The following is a 28000-nucleotide window of genomic DNA, read 5'->3' as shown; positions in this document are numbered from 1 at the left end:
GTTCGTTTGTGATGCTTCGGTTTTTTAGATATTTTTAGTGATCATTTTGAGGTCATGCTCCAAATTTACCCCAAATAATCTTCTTTGTTTATGCTGTATTGTTTAAATGTATTTATTTTTATTTTTTTGTGCTGCTTCAGTCTTTTAGATATTAAAATAATATTTAGTGATCATTCCGAGGTCACTCAGCCCCCCCACATGCTCCAGATTTACCCCAAATAATCTTGTTTGTACTTCGTTTGTGCTGGTAATATTTTCGTTTTTGCTGCTGTTTTTTTAAAGATTTTTTTTACTAGTCAACTAGTCCCATGTTTATATTAAATTGATTAATATAATAACATATTAAACCATCTTTTAATAAATAGGCATTTATAGCCTATATTCCACGCTCAAGCGCGCGCATAAAGCTTGCCGCAAAGTACTGGAAAGTATTGATTGAATGCATAGGGTAAAAAGAAGAAATTTGTAATTATTTATTACTTAACTTTTGATTTCTCAGTCAGTGTCGGCTGCAAAGATGAATTTGCCAAATGCCGACGCCGATGGCCATCTCCACTAATGGACTAATAGATGAAATTAGTGCCTAATAGATGTAATAATGCAGAGAAATGCACCTTTTCATACGACCACATAATTAGAAAAGATTTGTTTTTTATTTGAATTGGTTTGTTTAATAGTAGAAATTTCAAGATTTAAATAGATTTATTTCTTGTCCGTGAGCCGATTCATTGTTGTGACTTGCTCCATTCACAGAGACTGCATTAGACGACAGAAAGCACATCCAAAAAAAATCTTTCTGCAAAAAAAAAAAAAAAAAAAAAAAAAATTCCAGAAGGATTACGCGGGCACCTCCATATCATGCAGTAAGCGCGATAATACTTCCACACTCTTCATAAACACTTGAAATGCGCCTATATAGCGATTTTATCATTCATATAAAAATAATAATAATACCCTATTTTAGTCATATTCACTATTAATTGCCCAGCTCCCCATCAATGATCTAGCACACAGACAAGATATAATTCTAATAGTAATAAGTTATAAATAATTACAATTTTAACCTGCACAAACGAAGCACAAACAAACGAGACAATTTGGGGTAAATTTGGAGCATGTGGGGTGCTGAGTGACATCAGAAAATGACCACTAAACATTATTTTAATATCTTAAAAACCTAAGCAGCACAAACAAAACTTTTTACCTGCACAAACCAGCACAAACGAAGCACAAACAAACCAGATGACTTTTGTGAATTTGGAGCATGTACGGGGCTGAGTGACGTCATCGCCTATAATTCAATGCCTAATATTTTAAAAACCGAAGCAGCACAGACGAAACTTTTACTGGCACAAACCATCACAAATGAAGCACAAACACATGAGTCTATTTGGGGGGAATTCGGAGTGTGTGGGGGGCTGAGTGACCTCAGAATGACCTATAAATATTTTTTTAATATCTAAAAACCAAAGTAGCACAAACAAAACTTGTACAGCACAAACCAGCACAAACAAAGCACAAACGATTGCACCTGTTTTGGGTGAATTTGAAGTATGTGGGGGGCTGAGTGACGTCATCACCTATAATTCAATGTCTAATATTTTAAAAACCGAAGCAGCACAAACGAAACTTTTACTGGCACAAACCATCACAAATGAAGCACAAACACATGAGTCTATTTGGGGTGAATTTGGAGTATGTGGGGGGGCTAAGTGACCTCAGAATGACCTATAAATATTATTTTAATATCTAAAATACCAAAGCGGCACAAAAGAAAATTTTTACAGCACAAATCAGCACAAATGGAGCACAAATGATTGAGACTATTTTACTGACATTTTGCGTTGGGTGGGGGGCCAACTTCACGGAGGTAGTTGACCAGTTGTGGGTTCGGTGCCTTGCTCAATGGCACCTCAGTCGTGGATTTGAAGGTCCGACTCTCTAACCATTAGGCTGCGATTGCCCACTGCCCATTTTAATGTTTATTTGCACTTTTGAACATTTGAATTGTTCTAATTCATACAATAAAGATTTTAATTGTGTTTGTATGTATGTCTGGTCATCTGTAAATTATAGACTAAGGAGAATGAGGATCTGCGAAGAGCCCATGCCAAACATCATGACCGTTTACGCATCATTCAGACCAACTACAGAACAGTGACAGAGCGGCTGAAGGAAGTTGAAGATACCCATGACTTGTAAGTACTATTTAAAACTTGCAAATAATAATATAAATGTGGCTGTCATCCTCTTGCTCATTACAGTTTTGTACAGATCCTAGGACCCATTTCACAACACTTTGATCACTTAAAAGCACTACTATTAAAATACATTCAGTAACTACTTCTTTTCAAATTACATGAATTCTTTGCTCACTCAGACACAACCACCAAAATTATATACAGGCCGATTTGAATGTTTTCCAAGCTGTTGAAGTTAAAAACCTAACATAATTCAAAGCTGAAGAAGACAGCAGTTTTCTACATTCCTAGAGTAATATTTTGTATAAATATATTCCAAAACTAAAAATAAATAAACAAAACCAACAACAACAACAAAAACTTTAGAATTAGAAATTTGAAGTAGCTGGACAGGTGTTAGTCTTTCATTTTAATATCAAACGTTATTTTTTTTATTTAATTGTAAACAGACCACTTATCATGCAGGCCATTCTTTTTTGGAAAGGAATTTTACAGATGAAAATATTGTATAATATTACCTGTTGTTAGTGTTTTAGGTCATTGTTTTATGAGTGACAAAGTATGTTTACATTTATATTTATCAGACACTTTTATCCAAAGCGACTTACAGTGCATTCAGGCTAAACATTTTTTTACCAGTATGTGTGTTCCCTGGGAATTGAACCCACAACCTTTTTGCGCTGCTAACACAATGCTCTACCACTGAGCCACAGGAACTCTGTTGGATGACAACCTTTGTTAGCATTATGAAAGAATGACTTGATTTAAAAATGTTTTAAGTGTTTTGGTACTGTAGTTTTAGTGCAAAATTTTGGATGTGAATTTTCTGCTCTGCCAAGCTAAAAGTTGGTAAGGAAAAATGTGTAAAGATTTTTGAAAAGGTGACATAAGTATTGAGAAATGTGTCCTAGTGTGTCCTGTGTAGTGTAAAAAAATAAAAAATAAAATAACAATTGCAATATTTGGATAGAATAAGGATGGTGACTCTGCTTTGGTTCACTCAGTTTGCACATGCATAAAAAAGAAATAACTAGTTTTAACAGACTTTTTACATTCTCTCCCACCCTTGCTCTAATCTCTGTGAAATGCAGCACAGGCTTTGGCTCTTAGGAAGAGGGGTGCAAAAGTACTTCATCCTGAAAAGGCCAAGGTGACTGTTTATATCGGCAGAATAGAGAGAAAGAAAAAATTAGGGGGGAAGATTGTAAGAAAAGGTTTTGATTCCCTCCTTTGAGTCTTTGGTTTTAACCTAAACCCCTAGAAGCAGCAAAATGTCATGACAATTTCCCCAACCCCCTTAACATTTTCCCCTTTCTTTTTCACAAGCCTTTTAAACGTATATAATGGAAGCGTATGTTGAGTATCCACATGGGATGCAAGTGTTGACCTTGTCAGCTCTGCTCTCTTTGGGTTAATTAAAGAAAACAGCAGTGCAACGTGATCCCCTGTGAAAGGAGTGTGAATTTACCCACCTCTACTCTGTGCGTGTGTTAGATTGTAACAGAGGCACAAAAGAGAAAGAGTCTCTGATAATCTCCTTCCTCTTAGTTTTGATAAGGGAGGAAAAAATACTTACTTTTCCAAGGAGCTATTGTTTTATTAAGCTTTCCAGTCCTGTTATGGGAACGTTCATGTTCCATTCAGAGCTGGTAGTGTCAGTAACTCCTCAGGGAGTCAAGTTAGCCAGGCTGTTATGTTTACCTGCTGAACAAACTCATTTTGAACAGTTATGCAAATGTGCCTAATGCCTCAAAACCAGTGGAAAATCGTTTAGCGAGCTGCTAGCCTAAGCCACATCTTCTGGCCAAAGAACCTTTTCTGATGGTCAGGCATGCATCAATCTGGATATATTAGAGGAGTTAGTGTTATTACACATGTATTAGCACAAGCGAGAGTGGGCCCCAGCAGGAGTCTCAGAGCTCGGCTGTAGACTAACATCTCATTAGAATGCTGCAGCCCTGTGTAACCCACGACGTCACTCACAATTAGCGCTACCACTATTAGCAAAACATAAAAACATACCCTCTCTTTCTCCAGAAGGGATTTTCAAGTTTGTAAATCAGACTGGGTGCGTTGGGATGTGTAAATAAAATTAAAACATATTAAAACATCCACACGCTGATCAAAGTTGCACTCATAAACAGATTCGCTGAATCAAAGAAATTAGCCGCTTCCTTTTCAGAAAAGTTATCGCAGTTTACTCGCTCGCTGTATAATGAAGTGAGATTGAGGTGAAGGAGGCTTGAGGGGAATGGAGATGTCTTTCTCTAAGGTCTGTTTCATGAGTACGTCCTTCAGGCCATTCATAGCTTTAATACTGAATTTCACAATGGATTAAGACGGAAGATCTCCGGGCTGCTGCTTGTTAAGCTGTTAGCTAAGGAGTGGCTTCTCAGGGTGAATGTTTTCACATGATGTAGGACTGCTCCCACAGAACCCAAAGGCACTCTGCCATACAGTAGGTTCAAGGACGTTATGAGAGCAGAGTGTCTGTGGAATAGGGTTTAAATAGTATTTGTGTTACAGAGCTGTTCTGCTTGTGTAATATTGACTTAAAAGTAGTGTGCAAACTGAGAGAGACCTTTTGTTGATCCTTTTTTTATTACAGTGTAAGTGGAAGGAACAGAACTTGATCATTTTCACTTTGACAAAGTCTGAACACAAATTATTCAAACCACACGTTTGCATTGCATTCAAACCACAGCTGAATATAGTGAAAATCTTTTTTTTTTCTGCTCTTTATACAAGTTATTGATTTTTATTATTTATTTCTTTACCATGTGAAAAGCAAAAATCACACTAAGTCATTCTTTTTATATATGAAGTCCAGTACATTCATACAATGCAAACGTTCTAAGCATGCGTAGATGGGAGTGGAAAGTTCTGCAGGTGATTTACTGACAATGCCCAAATTAAAGAACATAGATCCAGCCAGATCATTTCCATAATGACCTACACAGTCTACCAAGAGCAGGGCAAATTAAAATTGGGTTGCAAAAAAGCAGAGCCGGTGATAATCGGGTGCATGTAATCAAAAACACAGGCACACTATGAGTGAAAACATGCTTTTTTGGGGTGTTAAATTATATTGTGGATAACAATAAATTGACTGCCACCAACCCTGGTAAATCATTTTGCGTAATACATTTAAATACTGTCAAACATTTTAAACATTTTAGTAAATTTTAGTAATTTGCACTAACCAACCTATCCTAAGAATTTTGTATTAATTTTTTTTCTCTCAGATTTTTCTAGTAGTCTATAGTGGATGTTTGTCAGTGAAAAGACATTAAAAAAAAAGAAGAAAAAACACATACATCTAAACCTACTCTGAGAATTTTATAGTGACTGTATAATGAAAAGACCTGAAGACATTACACAGTGTTTACAAACATTCAAGAAAATGCGTGGTATACAACCTTACGACACGAATCTTAATGCAATATAGCAGCGGTTGGCAAGTAAGTTTGGCATCGGGCAAGAAAAAAATATTCAAAGGATCATTTAAGAAATTAATTGATGAAAAATGAAACTAGAATTGCCTTTGACAGTGTCTTTTGTAATGATAGTGAGCTGTTACTCCGTGTTAAATCCTGTAATAGGACATTCATTAACAAAAAGCCACATTTGTGTGGCGGTGGGGTTTTACACTGAATAAATTAATAAAGCAGAGTAGTGACACGTAACCTGGCAAGTGTCTTCATTCACCAACTTGCAACATAGTCTGCCTTGCTAAAACACACATGTGGGAGATGCGGAATGGATAAAAATTGAGTCAAAAAATAGAGAGGACTCGACTAAGCCCATTAATGGCATACAGACCTACGATTTCTATGTCACTTGTCCTGTGTAAACTAACCAGAGACATTACAGTTAACATCTGCCGTAACAATTAAAGACAAAAGAGCATGAAAATAAATAAATAATAACAATCCTGTCCAACTGATAGACTGCAGACTGGGTCTTTTTCGGTAAAAATATTGGCTATCAGTCGGTGATGCCCTCTGGTGTTTCAAACACTTTTGGTGGCTTCACCGCTTTTTGGCAGTTTAGAATTCTGTGAGCCATCAGTATATGTTGTTGGTAATATATGTGCATGTTAAGATAACAAGCCCCCATAATTACAATTTTATGGGTGTAATCTTATATTTATTGGACCAAGAACTTTAGAAGAAGTTAATCTCATAAATGTTTCTGATATTTTGGGTTTCGGGAGTTAATTACTGTAAAATGTTTTCACAGAAAGATACCGCCAATCCTAAAGCAAACATAATTTTCAACTCATAAACACTCAGCTACAGTAGGTAGACATCCAAAACGTCACTTCTACCGCCGCTCGTACTGCCGCCGCGGCGTCTGCAAAGTGCATTTGCAGCTTTTGACCGCTGAGTGGCGCTTTAATCACAAGTTTTCAAACAAGCGCATCAAAGCACATTTTCGCAAATAGACGTCAGTTTTGCCTCTCTGATGTGTTACATTTGACGGCTGCAGTCAGGGAAAATGAAAGAAAAACACTGTAGTTAAAATATTTAATATTCACAGATGAAAGTTTAGTAATTATGAAGATATGTGCATAGAACGAATTCAAGCAGGATAAATGTCAAGCCTGTGCCTGAGCCTGTGCTTATATTTTCTCTAAGCTACACAGTATAACACCATATTTTAGATTTGACACATTTAATAGGTGTGCAGTATTATTTATATAATATGAATTATGTGTTATATTATTCAAAATAAATTGTGGTTTACTTTGCATCAGAGCATTAAACAGTGGTAGCCTATTTTAGTGAGCTAGGCTACATGGATTAATATGCAAAATGTCAATATTCTCATATATTAGGCCTATATTTTAATTTATATTTTAAAATTCCTTTAATCAAACACACATGCATTTTTTGTTATTCGTTAACTGTCCTTTATTTTGACAGACAACTTCTTGGGAAAATATATTTGTCTGTAAGAAATTGTTGCTTGTTTTATTAATTATTTTCTTTTAGTAAAACGTGAGGCACTGTATAATTTCGTTCCCATTATTTAGGCCTGATTAAAACAAGAAACGAATAAATTAAACCTGCACGATTTAGCTAAATCATTGAAATTCTAAAGAATGGACGGATTAATAAAACGTCCTCACGATTAAACTCAAGTTCTCTCATTATAATCACCAAACTGCAAATGATGTAAAAAAAAAAAAAAAAGAGCTTCATTAATAGACAACTTCAGTGATTTTAAAGGGAGCCGCCGTTACTTGCTTACATAGAATTTAAGTAAAAAAAAAAATTGCAGCCGCATTTAAATGCAGGTGTGTAAAATGTCTGCGTGCAAGGTTTGCGCGGCGTGAGTGATGCTGAGTGCATGCGCAGCATTTATTCTTATTTGTTTTATCTTCACTACAAATCTTGTTTGGTTTTATTTTAAATAATTGCATGTAAAACATAATTTACGTTGTAATGCATATGCAAAATGTGAATAACTATTCATATTTAAGTGTTTGTGCGAAAATTATTAATGCGCATGCAGGACAGGGAGGCGCCCTCTACATCACTTGAATTTTTTTCCTGATAATGAATTAACTTAAAATTGTGGTGTCTCACATACATGAGAAATATATCTACAGAAAGCTTGAAATGTCTTTTAAACGAATCAATTCAGAACGAAAGCATTGTGTAATCTGTGAAGGTTGTATGTCTCTTTAAAGGCGCGTTCATGTGGAGAGAGGCAGCACTGTGAATTTCATCTTGCAGCCGGCAAGAAAACATTTGTTTATTAATAATAATTAAAATGTCTCCTTTTTTTACAATTATTGGGCTACTTCTGCCTGTGCTTTGGGGCAAACTTTATGCATGTGCTTGAGCGCGAAATATATTAAGGTTCATTATGGATTATATATGTAAATGTAATATAATCCTGCGATTAGTTGAATAATGACAAATGAACGACTAGTAACTAGAAAAATCTTACATGGGAGGCAGACCTATTAAATACCCTCTAGACATCTCTGTTAAAGTTTTTAAAGCATTTTATACGCGTTTGTATAAATTCTTCTTTCAGAACGGTCTGTAATGGAGAGATGCCTTAACACTGATTTTTCCTCTGAAACACAAAAACGAAAATTGAAAATAAAATTTGTTTTTTTTGGTTTTTTTTGAGAATGGCCAACCCTTCTCTGCAGATATTGTTGCTTCTGGTGGTTTGTGCATTGTAAATAGGCTAAAAAAAAAAAAAAAAAAAAATAATTAATTAATAATAATAATGTCTCCAAAAAGTTTTTTTGTCATGTCTGTAACGCATGTGTATTCCCAAATCTAAAAAAGCCTATAAAACATCATAGACGGATCATACTCATGTCTGGACTGGTCTGGATGTCGTTTGCGAATTTATTTATTTATTTTGTTGAGTTAAGGCAACTTCCTATGAAATTATAATAACTAATAAACTATATTGCTATACATTAGTCAATATTTGAAGTGGATCAAAACCTTTCTTCAAAGTTGCCCTAAAACCAAAATGACGAGTCCTATCTAAACCTGTTCTGCAAGTTTGATACCCTCATAAGACACTGTCCATATGAAAGAGCAAGAGATTCACACCTTTATCTCGACCCCCACAAGCTATACATAACTACCCCCAACCCCCTCCAGCTGAACTGAATTCGGTCTGTTTTTTTTGCTGTGAGGAACGCTGTGTTTCTCATGTTACTGTGTTGAAACATGCCTGCACTCACAGCAGCCCTACTCTTTTTATTCATTATTTTCCCGCAGCCCATATTATTGTTTTCACAAGACCATAATAATAACAAATTATCAATTGATAATTAATCATTATTTTACGAAAATCATTGTTATTTGTGAACGTAGCTTTTGCGGAAGGCTTTAAGACCAAGCGGAGTCCTCCATCAGCTGCTCCCGCTTCACAGCGCGCGTGACTCGCGCTAACTGCACCCAGCTTCAAAGTCCGCAAATTTTGATTTAACTAAATCAGTTTGAGCAAATACAACTTACTGATCATGAGCCCAACATTTAGCAAGACAGAAAAACATTCAGTCTACCTGAAGGAAGATGTATTTCATTGTAAGTTAATGCTGTTAATTAAATAGAGAGTTAAAGAGAGAGAGAGAGAGAAATAAAAAAAAACCGTTGGCTATTCCTAAACTTGGAGCTCATTATTGAAGTACAAATCCAAACACCAGAAGCAAACTCTCAGTGTTCTTTCATTGAAAAGTATGCATTTTGTTTATTCACAGGCTATATGGTTGAAATAATATTTTAGTTCAAAACTTTAAGTGCCATTGTTTAAATCATCAATCCTCATATTATTAAATTCGAAAGTGCTTTCCATATTTGGATCAACATAGGCTACATTTGTGAACGCACATTTTCTGCAATGTCGTGCGTCAAGTCATCCCCCCGTGCGCGTCTTACAGACTGCAACTTACAATCGCAACTTCATTGTGCTGTTACTCCTTTCGAGCCGAATTTCACAAAATTGGTCAGCTCCCGACAGCATCAGGTGTTTTAATTTATGGGGAGTAGAATTATTAATTTATTTCAATGAATGTAATCGATTAAATATCATAATATTTAGGCTATAATATTATAAATCAGGTTGGTTTGTATTGATAACGTAATATGTAAATGATATGCGTGCGGCCGCGAGACTTGCACTTGCACAAAACATCCCACCATAACAAAAAAATACAAAAAACCAAAGGGCTAACGTTTCATAGCCCTTCAGTTGTTATGCTTTAAAATCCCATAACATTTGTAATTTCACAGTATTTTCACCTCCTAAATCACTAACCTTTAAAGGTCACAATTCTATAATGGTAAAATTTACTCAGGCCGATGGCACTTTTAATTACATTACATTTTTTTTTTTTTTTTTTTTTTTTTAGAATAATTGTAACTTACATAAATAGGTGAAGCAAAACAAATATGAATAATATTTTGATCGTCCCCTTATTTTTTCCCTTATTTTCTTAAAAGAATAAACACTTATTTTCTACAAGAATAAACATGATAACATATTATTAATTCATAGAAATAATTTAAGCAATTAAAACCTGATAACATATTATTAATTCATAGAAATAATTTAAGCATTTAAAACCTTTTTTTAAAAACTTGAACTTCAATACTATTAAACTGACTTTAAAATCTCAAGGAGTTTATAAGTTAAAAAGGGTAAAATGTCACAGTGCATGTTAAATAGCCTAAATTAACTTGTGTTAACAATATAATTAGAACTAACAATATAATTCAAATTTTTTTTTTAAATGAACAATTCCTGTATAAAATGGGACAGCAACCTTTATATCAAACATTTTTAAATCGTCCGCTGAGCAACGCGCGAGGAAGGTTGAGCGTGAATGTGCTGCACAAAGTCATTTTCAGATGCAATGAAAATTAAAAAAAAAAAAAAAAAAAAAACCTGGATAGCCTTGATTAGGCCCAGACTCTGTTCCTAAGTATATAATAATTATAATTACCCCACAGTAACAAATTTTAACCGATTAATCACCTATTTTCGTTTGCTGTATGTGATTTTATTTATTTATTTATTTATTTATTTATTTATTTATTTATTTATTTTTTAAAACAGGCTAAAAAATAAATTAAGTTTGTGAGAGGAAAAAATATATAAGTATATATATAAGAATATATAAATCATGTATAAGTTGCATTTTATTACATTCAGAAATAATAACGGCTGGCCTAATAATGTTATAATGTGCCAACAGGATATTTTTAGTTCTCTTCACTTAACAACAAATCCTTTAAATTTAACAAATTTTATCAGAACAGAACAATAATTACAAATATATAATTCTAATGGATAAATAAAATTGCAGTATATAATAATATAGGCTTAGCTATAAACAAAAAAAAAAAAAAAAATAAATAATAATATAAAGCGAACCATAAGGTAAGGTTGGGCTCTCATTCGGGAGAAATCCAAACGTTTCCATATTCGTGATGTTGCCTATTTCAAGCTTAACTATTCTTCATTAGGAAAAATAGGCTTTGTAGTTCACGCGTGTTTCAGTATCGACGGGGAAAAAATTAAAAATCATAATTAACAAAAATATGCCAAAGTGGACCGCTGCTCGCGCCGAATGGCACGGTGAACGGCTACTGTTTCCAATGAATGTGCGCGAGGCACCAGCTCGATCAAACAGCTGAAACAGAAAATACTAAATTTTTGGTCACACAGTAAAGGCATAATTCAAAAATGCAAAGTGTTAGCAGTTTGAAAAAAATCAAGAATAATAACAGAATGAATCATAATTATTGCTAAATGCTGGACCGTTCTCATTTCTATCTGCAAATGGAACCTGAAGAATTTTTTTTTTTAAACCAAGAATGAACCGAAATGAAAACATTTAGCTTTTTATCCGTATATATAGGCCTTATATTTAATGACTGTTTAATAACAATAGCAAGCATAAGATCCTTTGTGTAAAGGTCTTCTTTTAATTTTTGATGAGTAGACTGTAGCCTAAGACTATCCTACATTTTGAAATTAACTCACTGTACATTTTTTAATGGTTTTTTAAAGATGGTACAATGTTATATCATAATGTTATTGTTGTTTTACCTCCTCCTTTTATCTCATTTTACAATTTCATTTAGTTCGCAATCCGTCCCTTTGCGCCACCTGGCGGTAGTTTCGCGAAGGATTTTAACACTTGACTGACTTGAAGTTAACGCCGCGGCCCTGCGGCGGCGGTACGCGCGGCGGTATTACTCATTTTGGTTGTCTACCATCTGTATTTGTATAACTGTTTTTTTGTTTGTTTGTTTTTTTCTCCAATGTTTCAGGTCAAAATGTAAAACAAAGGTGCATCAGGACAGCGAGGATTTATGGAATGAATTGGTGTTTTATAAGGAGGAGAACAAGAAGCTACTCTCTGATAAGTAAGTGTCTGTCATTTTGTCAGGTCATGTAGAGCCGTCACAGTCATTATTAGCACCCAGCAGGGATTCTACTGCAATTTCACATAGATGACTGCTGACACTTCAAGAAAAATGATATTGTCATTTCAAACAGAACTTAGGGGAAAGCACTGTCCATCTCAAGGCTTTTTAGCACATTCACAACCCAAAGTTGCAATGATTGCCTCTAGGACTGAAATTTCAGTGAAGTGCTTCCAAAGCTAGTATGTTAAATCTTTCAATCCATTGTCCATTTTCAATGTGAAGTGCATGTCACACTATACTGCTCTGATTAAAAAAAAATCAAATGCAAAGAAAATTAGTTCAGGCTTTTCTGTAAACAACTTCCTTAACACAACACTGAATACAGATGCTCGGTGCAACTCCAGACATTTATAGAAGCTAAACACACTGACATTCCTGTCTTGAGGTTTGCTCCCTCGAGATTTTTCGGGGGTACATTCAGTGACAGTCAGTGTGCGCGCATGTGTTAATTACTGCTGATCTCGTCTGCTGGAGGTGTCGCGCTTCATTAGGCCGCCTTGGCCCTTTCCTTGCCAGGCCTCATTTGGCCCATCCTTTGCTGAGGGGTATAACCCTGCCAGCCAGTGCGGCCTGGCCCTCCCCTGCTTGATCTCTACCCTCGGCTCCCTCGTACAGGAGGGCTCACTCTTTTCACGCCCCCACCTTGCCGGCTGCCTGTCCTCCTAATCCCAGCTGAGCTCATTATGATGTAGCCTGGCTGCCTCCCTCTCTCTCTTTGAGCCTGAGCTGTCCAAGCTAATTACAGGCTAGCAGCCAACACTCCCCGTTAAGGGCCTTCTGCCGCTGCGCTCGCACTAACGCGCTGCTTGGAAGTGACCTGCAAGTAGCACGAGGGATCTGCTCTCTTTCCAGCCACGCAGCACCTGTCCTTCGGGGTTAGCCATGATCCCTGTCATGCCCGTTCCAGCGAGCACTGAGTAAACTTAGGCCAGCCTAACTCGTGCTTTCAGGAGCAGGAAGAAAAAAAAAACTACAATGTTGAGGTGGAAGGGGAGCACTGTCTTTGATCTCCACTTGCCCGAGACGAACATTACCGACTATGTGATTGTGGAAGCACAGGTCCCCTGCATGCTCTCTGTTTCTTCCGCTTCCTGGCTTCTATTCGTTTGCACTTAACCTTGCTTTATTTATCGTTTGCTCTGAGAGGATTGGGTCGGAACATGCAAGGTGTAATTAGGCTGGTCTTGTTTATCAAGCTGTTATGTGGGACAGCGAGCTAAATTACTGTTGATGGCCCACAATTAAGGATGGGCCGTGGCAATGGGTCTGCGCTGGCAGAAGATGGCAGGTTGCCATTTTACTGACCGTATTAGGATGATTGTGCTTGTGAAGGTTGTGCTCATAAGCGTCGCGATGATCTGCTAATGGTTAATTACCTTATTGAGGCCTGTAGTTTTAGGCTGTCTTAATTGCCGGCGGAGACGGCTGCTGGATACTTACAAAGCAGCGGTGGGCTGCCTCTGCCTTATCTCGCTGCACTCGTTTCCTTCAAGTGCTTTTCACAGTCTGAAGGTCTCCTACTCTGTACCCTTTCTAGCAGATATTGAGCCCGAACGGAGATGTCTTTTTTTAGGCCTTGCTGTTAAGTGGGTCAGTGACATGATAAAGAAAAAGACAAATCAACACAGTGAGTTCTTATACATTGTTTTCTTTTGTTTTCATTGGATTTTGAAAAATGAAGTTACATATTAATTAGACGTAAAATGTTGATGTGTAATCAAGTAAAAAAGTAATATTTTTTATTTACCAATTTAATATATGCGTATACATTAAGTAATTATCAATTAAATCAATTAAATATTGTGTCCATTAAACAATATTCATCAGTATTTATTCATTTTACACTGTAGACTTTAAACTTTTGTCTAAAATGGCATCTAGTTTTATTCGTCGAAAATAATACTTTAGATGATGAAAAATTACAATGTTAATTAATTAGTTATTCATTGTGTTTTACTTTATACTTGTTTCAGTAAACCACTATAGAGAGTGTGCATTCACATATGTGTAGGATAAGTTTAGGTGAGTTTATTAACCTGCTAGCAAATCGCTTCAGTCTATTTGTGTTCATTCACTGTTCAACTTCAGCTTATACAGTTTAGCATGTAGAACGTACAATCGTGTTATGCTTTTACCAAATTTTTGATTCACAAAAATCTACTAATATATATATTTTTATTCATTTTATCCTTTTTTGATATGCCTTAACTTTAATTCAGATATTTGATGTTAATTGCATTTTAGAGTGTATTTGGAATAAATTAATCTTGAATAAATTTGAAGAAAAAAAAAAGCATTACAAAAAAGGCAAAAAGCATTACATGGACATATTACCTGTATTTGTTCAAGTCTACCTCTATATGTCTGTATTTATTAGTCTGCATTTACTGTAGGTAATCATTTAGATTTTTTGCCTCAGGGACATATGTGCTGACTGCTAATAGCAAATTAAAATCAGCAGGGAAACCGAACGACCAATGAATGCCTGTGTTTAATAACAGAGGAATGCCTCCATAGGCGACCCTCACCCATTGTCAGGAAAAGGTCTGGATAGCTCTCTGGAGAGAACATTCAATTTCAATTGAGCAATTCAGTCAATTGCTAAGGCAACTAAAGCAGCATGTTGGATGCTTTGAGATTAAAATATCTTGTTTTGTAGCAAGACAAGACTGGATTTGCTTTGGTATTATTTGCACAGTGCCCATTTGTAATATCCCCCAACCCCACCACCGCCCCCCACCCCTGCCGCTCTAAGTTTTTTTTTTTTTCTTCTTCTTTTTCATCTGCTCTTTCTTCCTCATTATGCATCTGCCTCTGCTTGGGATGTCCGCAGTTGTTAATTGTTGCTTAGGGTTTATGGGTAAAAAGAGCCAGGAATTATTTAGGCCTCATAAACAGAATAAACAGCCCTTAGACAGTGATAGCTACACTCAAACGACATCAAAGTATAAATTACCCAGCCATTAAGCTGGAAAAAAGCCTTTGAGATGATTTACGCTGCTCGCCCTCCACTGAGTGTGACCATTACAGACATGATCCCCGACTTTGACTTTAATGAAGTTTAATAAAGTTTACCCTTCTTGTGCTGCTGTTTTTTGCTTTTCATCTTGATTGCTATAAGGTATTAGGAGTAATGAGTGTCTTTTTGCCCTGGGTCCCAGACAGAGAGACAGAAATGGAAGAACATATAAAGTCAGAATGCTTGATGTCTGTTTTGAAGACTAGCACAACTTTTGCCCCCTCCATTAATTATTTGTTTGATTAATGATGCCTTAAAATATGCAGCTCACTATTCAATGATTGAATGTTTTGCTGTTTCTTTTAGCTCACTCTTAGAAAAGGGAACTTAAAAGCAGTAGATTATTATTTTTTTTTTTAAATATCTCTTTTCTTACATCATAGCTCAATTATTCTGGATTTGAATTCAAATGGGAGTCTTATAGTTGTTATGAGTGCAAATTTTAGGATTTTCATCCTGCTGTATTCAAGGCCTGTTCACACCGAAAGGGATAATAAGTATATTGTTTTAATAATTGTTCTCATTCCATGAAAATAGGGAAATTCTCACCACAACTTTAACGATAATAACATAGAGGAACAGTATCATTGGAATCTCTTTCAGTAGGATTTTTTTTTTCAGCTGATGACAGTCAATTAGAATCAGTTGTCCTTTAAAGTGGCAGACAACAAACCTTTAGCACATGCTTAAAATAAACTGACTGTTATCGTGTTGATTTGAAAAATAATATAGTTATTATTATTATACTTTTCTTTATTATTATCATTTTTGGTGTTAATGGATCTTTACTATGGTCTGTTTTTTTTTTTTTATTATTAATAATGTAAAAATAATAATATAATAATAAGTTTACCTGACAGTAATGCAATGGATGTCAGTGACCTCTAATACAGTGCTGTTCAAACTTTTTGGTTCTAAGGGCCCCTAAATTTAATGATCTCCTTGCGAGGGACCATCCATCCATCTATTTTCCAAACCGCTTGTCCTATGTAGGGTCATGGGGATGCTGGAGCCTATCCCAGCTTCTTAACACCTGGGATGGATGGCCAGTCCATTGCAAGGTTAACACACACACACTCACACTTTCACACACTCTCTCACACCTATGGGCAATTTATGGTCTCCGTTTCACCTACTGTATGCAGCATGTCTTTGGATTGTGGGGGAAACCACCCTTGTGGACCCCTTTTCTAAAATATAAAAGCTACTACATATTCATGTATAAAGACTTCTTAATACTGTGTTAAAAAAAGAGATATTAAATAAAAATTGTGTATATTATGAAATATTACAAAAACTGATTCTGAAACAAAATAATTACCTTATATACTGAATTGATGCTGTACTGGAACCAAATCATATTATTACAATATTATATTAATATTTTGATTTGTATTGTGTTGAGATCATATTTCCCTCCTCATATTGTTATAAAGAGGGCTTCAGATTTTGAATTGTGAATTGTGTTTGTTTGGTAAAAAAAAAAAAAAAAAAAAATTTGTGAGAGTAATTTAGTATCTAAATTCCATTGATGACAATCATGAATACAATGTGTACTATGTGTACAGTATTGTTTCTTGCACATGCAACAACAAACACAAGATGGGCTATTTTGTAATAAATAGTGTTCTAAAAACATACAAATATGTCACAAAATGATTTGACATTGTTTAACATAACAGATAAGGACAGCAGTTTGTAAGTGTTTTGCCTTGTTTTCTCATTAGACTACTGCATGATCGTCGTTGGTAGGAAAACTTTGCTTTATTTACTGTGTGTCTTACCCTGGTAAATACGTGCTGAAGTGGCGCTTGGTGTTGCGTTTGCCTATCGCAGGACTGGCCAGTTTCGGTCTGCTAAATAGGGAGGTGTGACCAGCTGACTTCAATCACAGGTAATCAGGCAAATATATAAGTGGTAGGTGTCACCGCGGCAGCGGTCGCGGCAGCCCTCGTGTGAAACCTCCTCGTGTGAAGACCGACGAGTGTAAAGACCATCGACTCTACCTGCGCGACTCAAACTTTTTCGACGAGTGTAAAGACCATCGACTCTACCTGCGCGACTCAAACTTTTTCGACGAGTGTAAAGACCATCAATTCTACCTGCGCGACTCCACCGAGCAAGGACACCGACAGGGCACTTGAGTATTGCTTTTCTCCCCTTCAATTTTTGTACAGCTTGTATGTGCTTTCAGATCTCTACTATCACTACTAACACTCGGAGAGCACGCTATGTACGACCACAAATCTCCGGCCTGTCCCTCTGACCTCTGCTACTACGCTCTCTATTCCACTTGGTCTCTGGAACTGCCAGTCTGCTGTTAACAAAGCAGACTTCATTTCTTCTAATGCTACTCATTCTGGTCTCAACCTCATGGCACTGACTGAGACTTGGATCAAACCTGAAGACACTGCCACTCCCGCAGCCCTCTCCACTAATTTCACTTGTTCCCACACCCCTCGTACGACTGTGAGAGGTGGAGGTACTGGTCTCCTTATATCGAAAGATTGGAAATTTGATCTTCAACCATCACCTACAGGTAACGGTTCATTTGAATCACATGCTATTACTGTAACCCACCCTGTTAAAATCCACTTTGTGATCATTTATCGTCCCCAGGTTAATTGGGAAACTTCTTGGAGGAGTTGGATGTGCTGCTATCAAACTATCCTGAAGATGGTACTCCTCTGGTACTGCTTGGTGACTTCAACATCCACCTAGATAAACCCCAGGCTGCTGACTTCAACACTCTGCCCGCCTCATTTGATCTTAAGTGAGTGTCTACTACAGCGACTCACAAATCGGGCAACCAACTGGACCTCATCTACACACACTGTTGCTCCGTGGACAACTCTTTATTTGCTCCACTGCACACCTCAGACCACTTCCTCATTACTGCTAACCTAGAACTTACTCCTGAAGTGACACACACTCCAACGCAGGTCACCTTTCGACGGAACCTACACTCACTCTCTCCATCTTGCCTATCCTCTGTGGTTTCATCCTCACTTCCTTCACTCTCGCAGTTTTCAGCTCTGGACACGAACAGTGCTACAGACACTTTTTGCTCCACTCTAACCTCTTGCTTGGACAACTTTTGCCCACTATTGTCTAGACCAGCACGCACCACCCCATCTGCCCCCTGGCTGTCCGATGTTCTCCGTGAACATCGCTCTAAACTCAGGGCTGCAGAGAGGAAATGGCATAAATCAAGAAACTCTACCGACCTCAGTGTGTATCAGTCTCTCCTCTCTTCCTTCTCTACAAATGTCTTTACTGCTAAAACATCATACTACCATGACAAAATTAACAACTGTTGTGATGCTCGGACACTCTTCAAAACTTTCTCTTCTCTTCTTAATCCGCCTCCACCTCCTCCTCCATCGACTCTTACAGCTGACGACTTTGCAGTTTTCTTCTCAAATAAGACAAGAACCATCAGTGACCAATTCTCCACACCGCAGACTGAGGATAACTTCACAACGACTAATGCACACTCTCTCTCCTCCTTTTGTCCACTCTCAGAGACGGACGTTTCCAAACTTATCATGTCCAGTCATCCTACTACTTGCCCACTTGATCCGATCCCCACTCACCTCCTTCAAGCGATTTCTTCTTCAGTCATACCTTCACATACTCACATTATCAACTCCTCTCTTCACTCTGGAACATTTCCCTCAGCATTTAAGCAGGCTCGGGTAAGCCCACTGCTGAAGAAACCATCTCTAAATCCAGCACTTCTAGAAAACTACAGACCAGTATCCCTTCGTCCATTCATTGCAAAGACACTTGAACGAGGTGGGTTCAACCAGCTCTCTATGTTTCTTGTACAGAACAACCTCCTGGACAGCAACCAATCTGGCTTCAAAAGCGGCCACTCAACTGAGACTGCCCTGCTCTCGGTTACTGAAGCCCTGCAACTGGCAAGAGCAGTTTCAAAATCCTCAGTACTCATTTTGCTGGACCTGTCTGCTGCTTTTGACACCGTTAATCACCAGATTCTCCTATCCACCCTCAGAAAGATGAGCATCTCTGGAACCGCACTCCAGTGGTTTAAGTCCTACCTTTCTGATAGATCCTTCAGGGTGTCTTGGAGGGGTAAAGTTTCTAAGTCACAACAACTTGCTACTGGGGTTCCTCAAGGCTCAGTACTTGGACCACTTCTCTTCTCCATCTACATGACGTCATTAGGATCTGTCATTCAGAAGCATGGCTTTTCCTATCACTACTACGCTGATGACACTCAACTCTACTTCTCATTCCAACCAGATGACCCGACGGTAGTTGCTCGCATTTCAGCCTGTAAGAGTGACATTTCTAGCTGGATGAATGACCATCACCTTCAGCTCAACCTTACTAAGACTGAACTGCTGGTGGTTCCAACTAACCCATCGTTTCATCACAACTTCTCTATACAGCTGGGTTCGTCAACCATAACTCCTTCCAGGACAGCCAGAAACCTAGAAGTTGTGATGCATCATCAGTTAAGCTTCACAGACCATATTGCTAAAATGACCCGGTCCTGCAGATTTGCCTTATACAACATTAGGAAGATTAAACCCTTCCTGTCAGAGCAAGCCACCCAACTTCTTGTCCAAGCTCTTGTTCTCTCCATACTGGACTATTGTAATGCTCTCCTGGCGGGCCTTCCTGCACGTACTATCAAGCCTCTGCAACTGATCCAGAATGCAGCAGCTAGGGTTGTCTTCAATAAGCCAAAAACAGCTCACGTTACTTATCTCCTCATCAGGTTACACTGGCTACCAGTAGCCGCTCGCATCAAATTCAAGGTACTGATGCTTGCCTACAAGACGACCACTGGCACGGCACCAACATACCTAAGCTCATTAGTTCAATCTTATGCGCCCTGCAGAAGTTTGCGCTCTGCAAGTTAATGACGCCTTGTGGTGCCATCCCAAAGAGGTTCAAAATCACTCTCACGGACCTGGGTGGGTGTGGCAATGCGGCACTCACCGGGTCCAAGTTACACCGGCCTGCCGTAAAACCTTCACCCCGTGGTCAGACCTTGTGTTTTTTCGGGCAGCAGTGCCCCTAGGTCTCCAGGCATGCTGTGGTTCATACGGATGCCAAAGCCACTGGCTGGGGGGCCACATACAAGGGGCTTGCAGTGTCAGGGGTTTGGACGGGCCCCCAACTGCACTAGCACATCAACTGCCTCGAGTTGCTAGCAGTACGCCGTGCCTTGTTCCGTCTCAAAGGGCGCTTACGAGGCAAGCAGGTACTAGTCTGCACGGATAACACTGTGACCGTTGCGTACATCAACCAACAAGGTGGTCTGCGCTCCCGTCGCATGCCGCAACTCACCTGCCACCTCCTCCTCTGGAGTCAGGAGCATCTGAGGTCGCTTAGTGCTGTTCACATTCCTGGGCTGCTCAACCGGGCAGCCGACGAGCTGTCCCGAGCTGCGCTCCCGGGAGAATGGCGACTCCATCCCCAGATGGTCCAGCTGATTTGGAGACGTTTCAGAGCTGCTCTGGTAGACCTGTTTGCCTCTCCAGAAACCTCTCACTCCCAGTTGCTCTACTCCCTGACCGAGGGAACACTCGGCATGGATGCACTGGCACACAGCTGGCTGCAGGGCCTTTGCAAATATGCGTTTCCCCCAGTGAGCCTTCTTGCACAGACACTGTGCAAGGTCAGGGAGGACGAGGAGCAAGTCCTGTTAATGGCGCCCTACTGGCTTACTCTGACCTGGTTTCCGGAACTAATGCTCCTTGTGACAGCCCCTCCTTGGCCAATTCCTCTGAGGAAGGATCTACTGACTTAGTGACGGGGCACCCTATGGCACCTGTGTCCAGACCTCTGAAAACTTCATGTCTGTTCCCTGGATGGGACACGGGGGTTCTAGGACCTCTACCCCAAGAGGTAATTGACCACATCACTTCAGCAAGAGCACTGTCTACGAGACACACTTACGCTTGAAGTGGAACCTGTTTATCGAGTGGTGTTCTTCTCACCAAGAAGACCCCCGAAGTTCCCCGTTTAAAGTCGTTCTGTCCTTTTTGCAGCAAGGGTTTGAGCGAAGGCTGTCTCCCTCCACCCTCAAAGTCTATGTCACTGCAATTGCTGCTAACCTCGACCCCGTAGAAGGGTAATCACTGGGGAAGCATGACGTGATCACCAGGTTCCTTAGCGGGGCGAGAAGGCTAAATCCTCAACGGCCCCCCTCATTACCCTCCTGGGACCTGACTCTAGTGCTCACAGCACTACAGCAGGGCCCATTTGAGCCTTTGCAGACAGTCGAGCTGAAGTTTCTGTCAATGAAAACTCTGCTCCTGCTTGCACTGGCCTCCATCAAGAGGGTAGGTGGACAATTTGTGCCTAGAGTTTGGGCCGGCCGACTCCCAGGTAATCCTGAGGCCCTGGCCCGGCTATGTGCCAAAGGTTTTTCACTACTCCCTTAGCTTTGCTGTCCTGTCTGAGCATTGAGATGCTACGTAGACCAGACACAAGCTTCAGGACCTCAGACCAGCTCTTGTCTGTTATGGAGGCCAGCAGATGGAGGATGGCCTACTAAGCGGAGGATGGCCCACTAGATAGTGGATGCCATCACCCTGGCTTATCAGGCACAGGGTGTACCCTGCCCATCCAGGTTGTGAGCTTACTCTACTAGGAGTGCTGCATCCTCCTGGGCACTGGCTCGTGGCACCTCGCTGACAGATATTTTTAGAGCTGCAGGCTGGGCATCCCCCAACACGTTCGCTAGATTCTATAGCCTTCGCGTGGAGCCGGTATCCTCCTGTGGTCTCACCTCAAATGGGTAGAAGCACTGAGTGGCCCTGGCTTCAGGTCGGCTTGCTATAACTGCTCCAGAGAGTCCATAGAGTAGACCCTGTTGAGCTCCTCCATCCCCTCGGTAGCCAGATGTGGCGGAGTGTCCGGCGCCAGGCCCTCACTTGATGAATCCTTGAGAACCGGTAGAGGGCTGGGTTCCATATGTGGAGACCCAAGTGGATCCCATATGTGTAAAGTCCACGGTATAGCCTTAGAGCCTGTGTTTCCCCGGCAGACTTCTGCTATTACAAGAGGGGTACAATCACCTTCAATCTTCGAGAGGTCCTTCACTCTGCTCAATTTGTCAAACATTCTACAATCCTGATAGTAAATTTTGAACCACTTTCTATTTACTCCATCATGAGTACTTCAACGGTCGAGCACAATCGGAAAAGAGTTGATTGAGCAATCGCCAATAAAGATAAAATTCAAAGATTCCACCATCACCAAAGAAGAGCTCGACGGCGCCATTGCTAATGGTATCAAGCTAGCACTTAAAGAGCAGTTCAGTACTTTGGATTCGGTTGTGGCCTTGACAGTAAAAGATGCGATAGACTCTGTACTGACCCCGGTATTGGGTGACCTACATATGGACATACTAGTGACCAACAATTCTTTAAAAGAGCTAAAAGCAGAAGTTGAAAAGCTAGCCATTGCAGCGAAACAGACACGTGACCGGGTCGATTCCGTTCAAGCAGCTGCACATGAGGATAGGAGAACAGTCAACAACCTGAGAAAACAGCTAGAACAACTTACCGATAAAGTGACGAACATGTAGGATAGGAGCAGGAGAAATAGCGTGCCCCCTCTTGCTGTTTTTCCTGACTTCAGTCAAGCCACGTCTGCTAGGAGAAGGAACCTCAGGCCAGCCCTTGGGAAGATGGCAGCGCTGGGTCTGCGGCCATTTCTCATCTATTCTGCGATAATTAAACTACGGCACAATGGTGAGCAGATAATGTTCGACTCTTCTCAGAAAGCGGAGGATTTTATCAGCTCACTGCCACAGAAGAAGCATCTTAACTGCCCAGGAGAGGAGAATAACAAGGTGGACATGGACACTTAAGTTTCTGCTGTGATCTTTTCTTTCCTGCATCTTTTTTTTTTTTCTTAGGTGGACCTATATTCTCGGGAATGTGCAGTCTGCTTTGGTTCGGGTTTCTGTCAAATCTGTTTGGAATCAGAAATTATCTGACCTTAATTTATCTGTCCACTTGTGAGAAAGTGTGGTCAAACCTCAGTTTAACCTCTAAAAACTCGGCTCATCGTCTTATATATTTCAAAGTTATTAATGGAGCATGTATAGTGGCTCTGGGTGTGTGGATGATGTCTGTTGTTGTTGTTTTGGTGTTTCGTGGTGTTTGTTGTGTGTATAAAAATAAATAAAAACTTGGTCACAAAAAAAAAAAATCACCTCCAATCTTCCATATGCACCTAAACGGATGTCGTGTGTATTTGCTTCCGAAACCTCCTTCGGGAAGGGTGGGGCTTCCACAGCGTCCCTGTTTCAAGTGGAACGGGTACATTTTCCCAGTGTTATCCAGTCTTACTGAGTGGGTAGTGCCATAGCAGCAGTAGTCGGTCCTCTTGTGCTGAGCCCTGGCCTGCGCCAAAAAGTAGGGGTGCAGGAGGCTTCCAAAGGGCACTGGAAGGGACAGTTGCTGTGGCCCTTTGGTAGGTATCCCAATTTGTCTGTCTGTGACCGACTGAAAGTGAAAGTCTCGGTTACATATGGTAACCCCCGTTCCCTGAAGGATGGAACGGAGACCTCACTTCCCATCGCCACAGCTCCTGTAACACTGCTGAGCAGCCGGATCACTGCCTTGGCTCCTCAGCGAAAACCTGAAGATAAACTGCACCTGCTGCCTACTTATACTCACGCTGTGATCAGCGGCAGCTGGATGCAATAATCGCATGCCAATGTGCATTGGCTCGTTTAGTTTACACTCAAAGTAGTTTGGTCTCTCTAAGCGAGATCCCAATTCATCGGTCATCCAACGTGACGTCTCCCTTCCCTCCAACAAGGGTTACCATACGTAACCGAGACATTCTCATTGGCCTAGTTTAAATTGTTGTAGTTGTCATAATTGTAAAATGATTGTGTGGGAATAAGTTGTTTGTTTTTGCTTAGAGGATTGTGAATATATCAATAAAAAACATCACTTGTTGGACCTTCACTATGTATCATCATTACTTCCTTTTACTTAGGCATGGGCCTACTGGTTTCAAGGTATACCACGATTTGAAAATTTCACTGCTTCAAAACCACTAATATTTTCCATTATACCGTTCCTGCGGTATGCGCCGTTTTCCATGTCTCCTCGTGTGTGTAGGATGGCCGGACTTAAGGCCCGGGTACACATTCAGATTTCCTTTCAGTCTCGCGCAAAGCCGCATCCGCACAGCTTTCAAAAGTATACTCAACCGTAGATGAGCGCGGACGGATGAGCTCGACACATGCGCAGTACTAAGGGGGGCGCGGCTGTCCGCAAGCTGTCTTGATGGTGAAAATAACAGAATGCCGATGGTGTGCGGATGGCCGAAATATACTTTGGCCTTCACGCGATCGGCAACCGGCCATTTTTTGCCTTATTGCAACTCTCTGTTCTGGACTTGCACAAACTGCGTTGTAATGCAATCATTTTCTAAAATGTCATTTATGTGAAAATATGAAGTCTGTAAACGCCCGTTAACACAGGCCAGAGACGCTGAAGACGGACGCACAGAGAAAATATTGTAGCAGGCAGATCACAAACTGTTCTTGATGCACAAACTATTGGAAGAAAATCCTCAATATTGATTTGGGGGTTTATATGAATGTGTTTCTGAGGGGAGCTGACTGTCTTCTGAAAAGTTTACGTGGTATAATTTCACAAAGCTTATCAGTACATTCTGTTTTTGCTTCAAAATGGGTTATTATTAAATCAAATTATGTATATGATTATTGTTATAAATACTAAATGATATGAAATGATATAATATATATTGTCCAGCGGGAAAAAAATATTTTTACCCAGTCATTTAAAAATAAAACATTTTTGAAACCGTGATATTTTTTCTTAAGGTTTAGTATTAACTTTAGTATTTTATTTATATCAAAATGTATCCAACAAGCATGGAACCTCTAGAGATGGGCCTGCTAACCGTCCTATACTAATAAGCATCTGTTATTCAAATGATGTACTCGCTCAAAGACAAGCTGGGACTGAAAAGCAGAGAGGATTAATAGAGCAGAGGTTCACACTATCTCACAAAAAGCACTAAAAACAAATCTATGCTGTTGACATGAAAAAAAGAAGCTGTAGTAGCTGTGTTTTGATAGGGTGACTGGTGGGGTCATGAGAGACCCACAGCTGATCTCCACAGCTGGAATGCTAATAAACCACATTGCGTTGCTGCTTATATATGCTGCACTCTAGCACAACAATACGACAAGGAGTTGATTTTAGAAGCACAGGTTATATGTCAAAAATAGGTGAAACGTGGTGATTAGAAAAGGGAGTTGATGTTCATTTCTGTCTGAATTTGTTAGTGGATCTTTTGTTTGTGGGGTGGGGAGCACAAGTCCCTTGTTGTGGTACAAATGGAGTATTACCCATAGTTCTTTGCTAGTAGTTACACTATGATGAGCTAAGCCACTGCAATTCAGCAGAGGTTCTTCTACCGCTGCTCTAGAACAAATGGGAGGGGAACTAGGTGTGTGTTTCAGGTGCAGATGTCTCACTGGGGCCTACCCCAATGCTCAGCAGGCTTCTTTTGGGTCCTAATAATAACTTGAAAGTGCCTCTTTTTGCCCCTTTTAATTAGTCTCCAGAAAACATACAGCTAATTGGTGGTTCTTAATTGGGTTTAGATTCGCTACTTGTCTGTTCAGATCCCCTTGCACCCCACCCCAATCCCTTCTCAGTCTAGGTGAAAAGAAATCCTCACACCCCAGCCAGGGGTTTTATGTTTCTTGTCACTTAGCACTTTGATTTCTTGGTGAATTAAGAGCTATTTAATTAGCGGGGTTTCTTTTTATATCTCCATCTCAGTAGGGGAGAGATTTGGATGGTGTCAGAGTTGAAGCTTTTTAAAGGTAAAAGAGAAAGTTTTAAAAGGAGTGGCTTAACACACTTTGACAGAAACTTATTGTATTCACAGCCTAGAATAAAAATTAACAGAATGGGTAAATTCATGCACAGAAACAACAGGCATAGTTGTCAAGTAACATAGTGACATCATGGTCTCTTTTACACCTGGCATTAACATACATTTTGTATTTGGATAGTTTACAGCTTCAAGCATCTCGTCTCCAGCATGATTGGATAGAGCCCAAGCAAACTGCATATAACACGAGTTTGCATTAACTGAAACATTGCTGCTGTTTTCACAAAAATGTAAAAACATTAACAGATGCTTGTAAAATATTTCTGCCATTTCTTTTGTTTTCTGACTAACACTTCTATACTAAAAATATGTTGATAGGGATCAGTAGTAAAGAAAAGTTAACGAAAAAAAACATAGCACTCTCTTCAGAGTGTAATCCAATGAAATAATTTGATATACAGTATGTTTAAATATTGTTAATTCGCTTGGGTGAGAAAATTGCAAAAGCACATTGTCTGCTGTTTTTGTTACTTTTTTAGGACTCACAAACTAGCTTTAACAGCCTATCAAAGTGAAACACATGATTTGCAGTGCAACCTCATCACATATTAAGTTCAGACCTGAATGTGGGTAGTGCAAATGCATCTTAATTCACCTGATCACCTTTTAATATAGTTTCAGCAGGGCTTAAAGTTCTCCGGCACCATGCTGGCTCTCCGGCGTGCAGCATTTGGCTGCGGAAAAAAAAAAAATTCTACATTTAAAAAAAAAATCTTGTTGATTGATATCACATATTACATTATGTATTTTAACAGTGTTGTTCGATGCAATCATGTAATTACTTGGTTTTGATATTTTATTTGAGACAATTATTATTGCGTTAGTTTACATGTATATCATTAGTTCATATATAATAATAGTCATACTAAAGCCTGGTTTTCACTTAGGTCTGTCTGTGTTACTAACAAATATCAAATTACTCAGTTGTCAAAATAATCAGTAGATTACTTGATTACTGAAATAATCATTAGTTACAGCCCTTGATTATTTAAAATATTTCTAAATACAACTGGATTGTTTTACTTTTTGTAATTAAAAGACAAATATTTTGTCATTGAAAAGTTCTTAAAAATAGAATTAAAATATTGTCATGTTCTACTAAACCAAGTATCTGTATTTTGTCTCATCTGGTGAGCCAAGTGTATTCATTAAAAAAATCAAAATAAAATCAGTTTGAATAAGGAAAGCAATAACTTGCCATAGTATCCTTTCAAATGTTAAAGTTGCCACAGTCATCTGCCCCGGAAAGAAGTTCAGTCTCAGGATTTTTTTTGGAAGGTGGCTTGTGAGTTCCTGAATAAACCTCAATTATGCTTTAGTTTGTAGTCAGTTAATAGACCGTACACATCAATAGCTTATTCTTTAAATCAATACATACCTGAGATGTTTGTACGATTTCAGAAGTGGTATTATTATAGATATTTTATAGATATATTATTATAGATTTTTCTTTACTTATTTTATTGATAACATAATCCATCTAAATATCTTTACTTGGCACTGTAGTAATTCTGCCATCTAATTTGGATGCTGTTGGATATGTTTAGAGCTAATCTGGAGGAGGAACTAAATGCAGCCCTCGACAGAGTTGCAGTGCAGGACCTACAAGAGCATCAGCAGGAGGAAACGCAAGGTATCACACACTGTCCTATCCAACACACACTTCAAAGACATCACTTGCACTTCTTAATGTAATGTAAGGTAACTGATGAGTGTTAAGCTGTTCCATTGTGTAAACTGTTATAAACATTCTGAAACCTATCTTTTGGGAGAGTGCAACTGATCCTTTCAAGTTCATCTAATACCAATGCCAAGTAAATGAAGTGGTTTATTAATACTAAGTCCCAGGCCCTTATTCT

The 28000-nt window shown here is 39.1% G+C and overlaps 1 protein-coding gene across 7 annotated transcripts in view; it reads left to right on the top strand.

Annotated features, from left to right (window-relative positions):
* cntln (centlein, centrosomal protein) overlaps positions 1 to 28000 on the top strand; it is a 129106-nt gene that overhangs the window by 41731 nt on the left and 59375 nt on the right. For all 7 annotated transcript variants that reach the window (XR_006153693.1, XR_006153692.1, XM_042716308.1 and 4 more), the window contains exons 11-13: positions 2077 to 2198; positions 12023 to 12118; positions 27689 to 27774. Coding sequence is in view for 5 of the 7 variants with exons in the window: in XM_042716308.1 (XP_042572242.1) it covers positions 2077 to 2198; positions 12023 to 12118; positions 27689 to 27774 (304 nt within the window). In the remaining 2 variants the exon portion in view is untranslated. The remainder of the gene's footprint in view (positions 1 to 2076; positions 2199 to 12022; positions 12119 to 27688; positions 27775 to 28000) is intronic.

Source organism: Cyprinus carpio, chromosome B1, assembly GCF_018340385.1.
Source record: "Cyprinus carpio isolate SPL01 chromosome B1, ASM1834038v1, whole genome shotgun sequence".
NCBI lineage: Eukaryota > Metazoa > Chordata > Actinopteri > Cypriniformes > Cyprinidae > Cyprinus > Cyprinus carpio.
The sequence above is the reverse complement of the archived record's forward strand: the minus strand, read 5'-3'. Positions and strand labels throughout refer to the sequence as shown.